This window comes from Porites lutea, chromosome 1, assembly GCF_958299795.1.
Source record: "Porites lutea chromosome 1, jaPorLute2.1, whole genome shotgun sequence".
Classification (NCBI taxonomy): Eukaryota; Metazoa; Cnidaria; class Anthozoa; order Scleractinia; family Poritidae; genus Porites; species Porites lutea.
The window spans coordinates 50,650,959-50,660,668 of NC_133201.1; the positions used below are offsets into that span (position 1 = coordinate 50,650,959).

At 38.4% G+C, this 9,710-nt stretch overlaps 1 protein-coding gene across 1 annotated transcript; it reads right to left on the minus strand.

Annotated features, from left to right (window-relative positions):
* Positions 1 to 3,250: 3,250 nt before the first annotated feature.
* LOC140953983 (flavin reductase (NADPH)-like) lies at positions 3,251 to 9,559 on the minus strand. Its single transcript, XM_073403372.1, has 4 exons — positions 9,390 to 9,559; positions 6,116 to 6,286; positions 5,153 to 5,355; positions 3,251 to 4,036 (listed from the first exon to the last, which is right to left on the minus strand). The coding sequence occupies exons 1-4, from the start codon at positions 9,545 to 9,547 to the stop codon at positions 3,867 to 3,869; spliced, it is 702 nt and encodes a 233-aa protein (XP_073259473.1). The 5' UTR covers positions 9,548 to 9,559; the 3' UTR covers positions 3,251 to 3,866.
* Between the last annotated feature and the right edge of the window lie 151 nt (positions 9,560 to 9,710).

Below are 9,710 nucleotides of genomic sequence, written 5' to 3' on the forward strand. Positions count from 1 at the left end.
TCTTGACTTAATAATTGTTTGTAACTAATCGCTAATTGCAAATGCGTATATTGCTGAATACTTGTAATTACTTGTGATAGATATGTAGATTTCTATTGTTATATTACGTAACTATTTCTATTGTTGTATTACGCAATTCAAACTTAACACAATTAAGCGGGAAATTAAGTGTTTTTTTTTCCTTTTGCGTTTTCTCTACTATTCAATAAAGTATTAATCTTAATTGTTCATCAGTTCTAAACTTCCAATATTGGAACAAAGTCAATTCATCCTCATGTAATCAATGCATCCAAATGTCTTCATGAAACTCTCTTCTGAACTGCAAGTAAGGTGTCATCTAAGCAAGGTCCAGTTGCGTAACTTCTGAACTTGAATTCAAATGATTCCCCGTACTTTTTGTGGTAATAAAGGAACTGTTTTACCTTTTTCCTTCTGAATATGCTTCTTTTGTAGATTCCTGTCTGCTCCTGATTTTCTGAGGTCTTGAGCTTTCACTGCCACTTGTCTAGCTTCTGCTTGCGACTTTTCCTCGGCGGTTCGTCAGCTGCTAACTTCAAATCGGCGAGCTTGAGGCTTTGAACAGAACTTGTGACTTCTCTTCTTCGAACTTGTACAGGTTTTTTGACTGATTTGGATATATGTCGTATCCACGTAGAAGAGTATCACGAACCAGTTTTTGCACTTTCGTCACGTTTATTCTGCCACTTGTAATCTCCTTATTACACTTTATTAAACGTTGACTACTCCGAGCGAGAGGGAGCGTCAAAAAACCTGGTCCATTTCTGCCCTGTCTTAATGTCTAATACCGCTTATATAACCTAAAATATCCTCAAGGGACTAATAAACACTAGGTAATTTACGCGGTAACGCCGGCTGTGGGCGGAATGCAAAACACACGGCTCTTTGCCAGTACATCTCTTTTTAAAAAATATATTTATCATACCGTCCAAATCACTCGTAAGCCTGTGCCGATTTGCTTAAAGGCAGGTACGCACCTGGTTGGGCATAAATAACAACAACAACAACTTTATAATTATGGTATTTATTGCGAGGATTGTTACACATTCACGCTTTGAAAGTGATAGTACTGAATTGTGAAAGGGAAAGTCTTTGAAAAGTGAAAGTTTTGAGAGTGAGAGCATCAGAGCATATGAGTGTTTTTGGAACTCGGAAGTGGCCTAACGTTTAGGGGGGAGGGGGGTGCAGTTGGGGATCGATTCTCCGATTTCTGATCAATATAATTTTTTATGCCCTATATTTCTGAGTTTGTTATTGCATAACCCACAACTTCAAAAGACAAACTCGTCGCTGCAGAAATTAGCTACGTTTAATTGATTCTGAAGATTTTTGTGACTGACTATTGCCAGCTCAAGCTTATTTAGATGAAGCATGTTCTGACCTCGATTCCGTTGTTGGTTACCCTGCGAGCAGAGGCTACATTTTCGCGGTATACCGCGAAAATGTAGCCTCTGCTCGCAGGGTAGTTGTTGGTGGACTTAAATCACATATTCTTTTTTCAGAAAACCCTTGATACGGTTAAGCTCCCAGTGACAAGACCCATCTCGTAGTTCTTCTCTTATGCCTGTGCCCTAGCATGCTAACTGAAATTAGTGTACAAAAGAATGTTAAGGGGAAACCTTCTGAGCTCCGAACGCAAATCATGTGGCGATCTGCAAGATTGCCTCCTGATAGAGAAGGTTATGCCGAATTCGGGACAGTGTTGTTTAAAAAATGATTGCCTCAGCTAAGCAAGATATATTCACCATTCAAGATCCAGGAAGAGTCAGGAAACACAAGAATTCTCAGTTTTCAAGACGTTAGCCGAGAAGTGTTCAACTCTAACACCGGCCAAAGTAGTCCATCTGGCTCAGCTCTGATAATTTGTCTGAATCATTTGTTGAACTCTTTGCAGACGAAATCGTTAGAATTTGCAATGATTAGTTACTACTTAAATCTGCGCAGTCTTGGACCTGAGTCCTGTCTTAGCCATTCAGCTGCTTAGTGAATTCAGACCGGTCACTGATAAAGTGATCTCAGGTTGTATACAAAAAGAATCTGTGCGCAACTTGAGCCCGCAAAAGTTCCATCACTAATATCGAACTTTTAAATTTCAGTCCATTTTCGCGCATACGTCGGTTCTCTATCCAAAGTCACAAAAGAAGCAGTTGCAGCACAATTATCTGATCACCTTATTGGCAAGGAGGGTAAACTGACTAAACTTGTACAATTTCATTCAGCGGACAGTGTATAAAGGGGCCATTACTGATGAAACCACCCAATTTGAAAGATATAGCTGACAACAAATCTAGTGCGACCACTAGCATGAGCATAATATCCATCGGTACTTAGGCGTCAAAGAATTATCTGAGATGAACTCTGGCTCTGTATTACGAACTTCAAATAATCAGTTGCTTAGAGAAATTCAACTTTGTCAAATTATTAACCTGCGTAGCAAGCGTCGAAAGGGATCAGGGATCGCGAGAAAGGGAAAAAGGGAAACATTGGGGAGAGAAGGTGAAGGTTCCCTTTCCCGTTTTCTCCCTCTCCCCCTCCCCTTCTTGTACCTACCACGCAGGTTATCAAATTATGGGATAATTTGAGGGCTTTGTTTTCATCTTGTTCTTTCTGAATATTCTAACCAATCGGCATCCCATAATATCAGAAATGTGATGTCATCATTTCTCTTCTCTATCTGAAAACGCAACGTTTGGCGATAGTGCATAGTCTGTATGTCGAGTCTTTAGGACCACATGTCCACATACTCTGTATGTTCGGTCCTAAATACTCTGTATTTAGGAAATACTCTGTACTTAGGACCATATGTCCACATACTCTGTGTTTGTTTGGTCATAAATACTCTGTAGCAGGACCGAAACTATAGAACAAGTGGAACAAATTACCATTCAACATCGGGCAATCATCATCAGTTACCGTATCTAATGCTTCGCTCAAGACTCACCTTTTTCAGGACGCATTTGATTTTTTGCATTTTTATCATTAACCCGAACAGCATCGGTACGACTGCTACTTGATTTACTGCCTATTAATAATATAGCTTTTTTTAACCAATTAAAAAGTACCATGGACAAATGGTGGCGCTATTTATCGAATGACGCTCAATAAATATTTATTCATTCATTTGTTATAAATTACAATTGCGTTCAAATGGTGACTCTGTGGTATATAATCAATAGATTTTGATCCACCTTGTTTGTTTCGTTTAGTCGTAATTATGATTGGCTGAAGCGAAACCGTAAACGTAAGTTATTTTTTTACCTAAGGTCGTCATTGAAAAGAGCAGTTACGTCTAATAGGCCTGTTTTGGAGGACGAATTTGGCCTAATTTCCTGTGCAACTTCGTAATAGCCAAACTCGCCAATAAAAGAAGAGAACGCGTACCCAGAACAATCCTATAAGTGCAAATCGACACAAAACTCGCAAACAGAACTGAAGTCAATCTCAATGCTCTTTTTCGCAAAGCAATGATTGCTGAGAATGCTAAACCTTTTTATTTTTCTTCAGAGATCCTTTTAGCAATCGCAGAGATGGAATAAGGAAACCAGCCTTAACTGTACAATTGCATTTTATACAATACAACCATAGGCAAAAAGTATTTGAAAGAAGAATGATTTAAAAATGACAGACACTTAATTAAATTCATGATTATTGATGCCCAAATTATTATCTAAACATATATTGTGATAATAACGATTTTGCAAATACCGATTATCATTTCTACCATAATTATCCATCCACTGAGTTATATTTTGATAACTGATAGACTCTTCATTTAAGTTTGTTTAAAATAATATCAAAAATATATTTCAAATTTATAAAAACAAAAAGAGTTAGTGCTGCAATATTTCTTATGTCCTGGGCACTTTTGAGAATCCAGCGATGGCAAATCCTTTTCTGTCGTATTCATCACTTTCCAGTGTCTTCAGCATAAACTCAGCAACATCCGCACAAGTGATTTCACCACTTGTCCCCGTATTACATTGCCCTTCTTCAACCTTATAGTTTCCCGATCGTTCACCTACAAAATTAAAGTCATAAGACGTGCAGTGAAAGCTCTCATAACGGACACTCTCGTAAGCGGACAGCTCTACTTCTGGTCGTCTTCATCAAACCCCATTTTCCTCAACTCCCATACAAACTCTGTATTTTTACAACCTCGTAAGCGGCTGGCTCCAATATTGTGGATACCTTCTTCACATTTGTCCACTCACAAGAGCCTCCACTGTAGTTGTTAATCCTTTAAGGTCAATATCTACTTACAAATTTCCAAGACTGATCTACAGACATGGTTGAGAGAATTTGATAAAAGATCAAAGCATTTTGTGATCATGTCATTAAGAATTAATAATTCTTGTAACCTTTTACCTTGATTATGTATTAATGTTGCCGTGAGAACAAATGATGTAGATCACTCTTTATTTACATACTTTACTTAATTGGGCAAGAACACATTAAATGAATGATAAGTAGTACAGATACATACATGATAAGAACATGATAAATATTTTGAAAAAAGGGAAAAAAAAGAAGATTAATGCACGAACAGGATACTTAGGCCCATGCAAGGTGTCCATCTAAGGAAATGAAAGAATTTGAAGCATATACAAGGGAAAAATAAATATAGAGTAATAAAGATAATAAAAAAGTCTAAAAAAAACCAATCTAATTTAGTGAATGGACAGTCACATGAGATGGATCACGTGCAGACCTGTAGGTCCACATCAAAAACTGTCTTAGGACTTGCAAATAGAGGCACCATTTCAAAGTAAGGGCAGTGAAACACAATAAGTTTGTTTTATCAACCGAGTTGATACCATCAACTTGCCAACATAATGTAAAGAACATTTTGAGGGCCAGCCCACCATTCAATTGTATCCAAGTTCTTGTGATAAATGATGCAAATGCATCATATTAACACCTAACATCACTTTTTTTAGCCATTCATGAATACAGAAGCTGCCTCTCATCCCTGCCTACCTTGGGGGAGATGGCTATGTGGCGTGTACCCCATTAGACATGCCCAGCAATGGAAAGCAGCAAGAGGTAGCTGTATAAGTCATGGGCTACAAACTTTTAGATATGAAATTATATCTAGTAGATGAACTGAGGATTCTGATACACTGCATTTACATACCAAGCATTAGCCGACATGGTCTGACAATTGTGTAATTCAATGCGCTAGGATCAGAATTCTCCAGCATTTTTTCCATGACTTCCATGTTTCTTATCACTCCATTAAGAAACAGTGGCTTTAGAATCCACTCCACAAACCAACTGTTATTTGGTCCAGGCTGGGTACACCATGATGTCACTGTTACTAGTCGCATAATTTTGTGCCTAAAAAGATCAGTATTGCATTAAGGGATCACTGTATGGAGCTACATACTCAGAGAGAGCAACTTCTAGTCAAGAGTAAGCCTGTTGACACCAAAACATCAAATTTACCATGTTTGGGCCTGCATTTTTGGGTGACTGGAGTTTGGAAATCCTGTTATACCACCGTCACTTGGAAGGTAATTACAATTGGCCATTGTAGAGACATTAAAACAGGTGTATACATGTATGTTTCCACTGGGAGAAAAATAGAGGACCATTGTGGACAGGTGGCCATTATTAGCGGTTTGACTGTGGCCTTAATTTGCGGGAAAATTGATCTAAAAATAAATGGTTCTGTGGTGAAATGTTGTGTTGCCAATACAACTCTTGGGGTCCTTGGCTCCTGTTGCAGTATTAATATTACAAGTATTTTGTGGAATAAAAGAGAAACAGTTACTACACAAAACAATGATTTCATAGGCTCAGCTATCTAATCTACATCAGTTCAAATTTATCAGTTTAAGTTCATAACATTTTACACAATTTGGATGGTGATTAGCAGGGTTACAGGACTATAATTGTCCCTGGTGAGTTTATTCACTTAACCTTCTTTATGTGAGCATGCAACTGATTATCCAACGATCATGAGAAAATGATGCATCAAGCCTGAAACTGGTTAGTTTCAGTGATAAATCAACATCGACTTATGCAAAGTTTATTTTGTAGTGTATATTAGGTATAAACCTGAAAGCCTAAAAAAATTCCAGTTATCCATACTAACCTCTTCATTCCCTCCATAATAGCATGCATTGACTCTGCATAGAAGGTTGTAGGGTTAAAAATGTTTGCATAAACTCCTAAACTGGACAACACAGCATCCTTTCCTTCAAGTGCAGCAGCAAAACTTTCAACATCACATGCATCACCTTTAACTAACTCTAAATTTTTGTCCCTGTTGATAAAAACAAAATATTACACCACTCATTGATGCTTTACGATGCTGTCCTAAGGTTTGGAGCGTCTCTAATACTTTTTGGGTAAGAAAATTCGGCACATATTTTTTGGGGTGGCATGATTTCAATAGGGATTTTTCAGGGTATTCAAAACAATCTGAAGATTCATGGTAGTACCCGCGTATGATAACTTCAGATGGTATGATGAAGAAAAAACGCAAACGTTAAATTTCTAACGTTTTTATTTTTCATTCTATATCATTAATTTAATGCCTTCTGGAAGGCTCGGAAATTCAACATAAGATTTCTGGGAGTTAATTTTTGGTTCAGGGATTCTTTGGGGCTATGATTTTTGCCCTAGCTTATATTTCCAGATCATCCCCATCACTTGAAATGTGCCGCAGGATTAGCTCAGTCGGTAGTGCACTTGAGGTCATGGGTACGATTCCCGTGGTGAGACCAACACTCTTGGTCTTAAAATAACTGAAATGAAGGTACTACCTTTGCCCTACAAATGGCTAGACCTTTGCCTGGTTCGGATGACCATGTAAAATGGCGGTCCCGTCTCCAGTAGGAGACGTTAATAAAGTGTCCCCAATTAGCACTTTCGTGCTAAATACATTGACACTCAAATAAAGTGCATTTTTATTTTTTTTTACCCCCTCCCCCCTGCGCACCACACTTAACCAGGCTCTCTCTCTCACTCCAAAGGGATGAGTAAAAGAGAATCCTGAGAACAAAGTTGTCCTTATTACAAGTTGAGCCATGCCAAGTCCAAAGAACATCTGAGCCAATCCAAATTCAATGAGCAATTGATTCAGATGTCATACTTCACGTGAACACAATTCATAATTCACTGTATTCGATTTGGTTCATGGCATCTGAACTGGGCCCTTTAAAAAAACTTCCAAAATTTAGCCCCTACTTTTCTCTAAATGCTCTAGCGTAAGCCAAATCCAGCATCCCAAAAAATCTATTGGTCCTGTTGTTGTAAACTGATTTATATGATACACTGTTTTCCACATATATTCCCTATTCAGTAATTTTAGAGGCTTCCGATCGTATCGGCTGCAAATACCCAAGGACCATTTTACAAAATATGCGTGCTCATGCTGATCTGAAGATCAAGCCTATGTCGCAGACTTAATTTAACGCCGATAAGGTACCGTAAAAGTCCGAAAATAAGCCCCAGGGCTTATATTTTTCAAAGGCCCTTTTTTGGAGGGGCTTATAATCGGAGGGGCTTATCTACGGAGGGAAATTTGCCTTTAAAATCAATTGGGCTAGCCTTATAGTTGGAAGTAAATTTACCATTTTTGCTCTGTTTTACTTTGTATTTGAGGGCAATTTTCCAAGTACAAACCCCAGGGGGGCTTATATTCGGAGGGGCAAGTTAACAGAGGGTTTTTTGCGTTACCGGATTAGGGGGCTTATATTTGGAGGGGCTTATTTTCGGGTGTTACGAAAACTAAGACCCTCGAAAACTAAGACCTAAGACCTAAGACCTGTCTTAGTTTTCGAGATTACGAAAACTAAGACCCCCTAAAATCGAAACCGTCGAAATATGAAGTCAAATTGTAACTGAAATAGGTCTGATCTGTCAAATCATATCATGTTCGATCCTTTCCACCGAGTTTTAGGTCAAATTTAACGGTAAATTTAGGGGTCTTAGTTTTCGTAATTACGAAAACTAAGACCCCTCCTAGTTTTCGTAATTACCAAAACTAAGACCCCTCTTAGTTTTTGTAATTACCAAAACTAAGACCCCCACCAAAACAATCTCTAAAATTTCTACAAAGCCGAATTACGACCGTTTGAAGACTATAATCCATAAGACAAACAAAAACTACTATCATACGCGTGCTAGACGATCCGCTTCTTCTCACAATTTGCAGACATACATTATCAATATTGTGGCTTTAAGAAGAGGATGAGAGCTATAGACTACCTACGTATTGTACACTGAACATATGCCTTACCTCTATAATTTTGGTTGTTTATCCTTAAAGTCATAAGATTGGTTTTCCACTGGAGATGGATTTTTGTCTTCATTGCGGGCTGACATGTCGCTGACATGTCGCTGCGACCTGAATGCCTGATCGCTAAGTGGTCAACGGCGTTACCGGTTAAACATCACACAAAAATACGGATTTTTTTTTCCTTTTCTGGCCAGGTCATAGATAGAAAAGTGTTGTTATAAAGTGTTAAAAGGAGAATATGCTATATTACGTTTTTCTGGCGTTTGTTTTTATCGTTGCTGACAACGTTGCTGGTTGAGGGGTAGGGGTGGGGAGTAAGGAGAAATAGTCTGTGAGGGATAATCGCTCAAATCACTCATGAAATAATAATTAAAAAAACGAATGAGTGAATGAATTTCCTGTACTAGCTAAACATCGTCTCGAGAATTGGAGTTCTAATTTCAGAACAATAAAATAAACAAACAATCAATACAAAGTGAAGATTGCGTGACAGTAGGTGTCAGAGGTCAGGATTCCCGGGGTAATAATTTTAGCAAATTGTTAGCGGATCGTAGATCAGAACGCGTATGATAGTAGTTTTTGTTTGTCTTACGGATCATAGTCTTCAAACGGTCGTAATTCGGCTTTGTAGAAATTTTAGAGATTGTTTTGGTGGGGGTCTTAGTTTTCGTAATTACGAAAACTAAGAGGGGTCTTAGTTTTCGAAAACTAAGACCCCTAAATTTACCGTTAAATTTGACCTAAAACTCGGTGGAAAGGATCGAACATGATATAATTTGACAGATCAGACCTATTTCGGTTACAATTTGACTTTATATTTCGATGGATTCGATTTTAGGGGGTCTTAGTTTTCGTAATCTCGAAAACTAAGACGGGTCTTAGGTCTTAGGTCTTAGTTTTCGAGGGTCTTCGTTTTCGTAACACCCGCTTATTTTCGGAATTTTACGGTATGCTAGGATAACGTTCGTCTGCCAATCAGAGGCTACCGAAGATCATGCTTCAAAAGACCTAAAAAGGGGTTGCAAAACTGAAAAAATTGAACAACGAAAGGACTCAAAAGAGATAAGCTTTAAGCTTAAACTTATAAGAATTAATTGACAAAATTGAACATGAAATGACTCACTGAATGTTTAGTTTCTCGGGTGTTCTCACTATAGCTGTGACATGATGTCCTTTATCCAATGCTTGCTTAACGACCTCTTTTCCTGTTCTTCCTGTGGCCCCAAACACGACCAATTTAAATTTTTTGGAGGGAGAAATCTGGTCACCCGAAGCCGCCATGTTTGACTCCTACGTCACGCCATTGTCCCCTATTTCCCAGGCCCTTGTCCGAATGAAGGCGGTGTCACGGTAAAAAGTGTTCCGGCGATATGGGCATCCCCATTCCCAAGAACCCAAATCGCTAAGGTAATATGAGAAGGGGATGCCCATATCACTAGCGTTT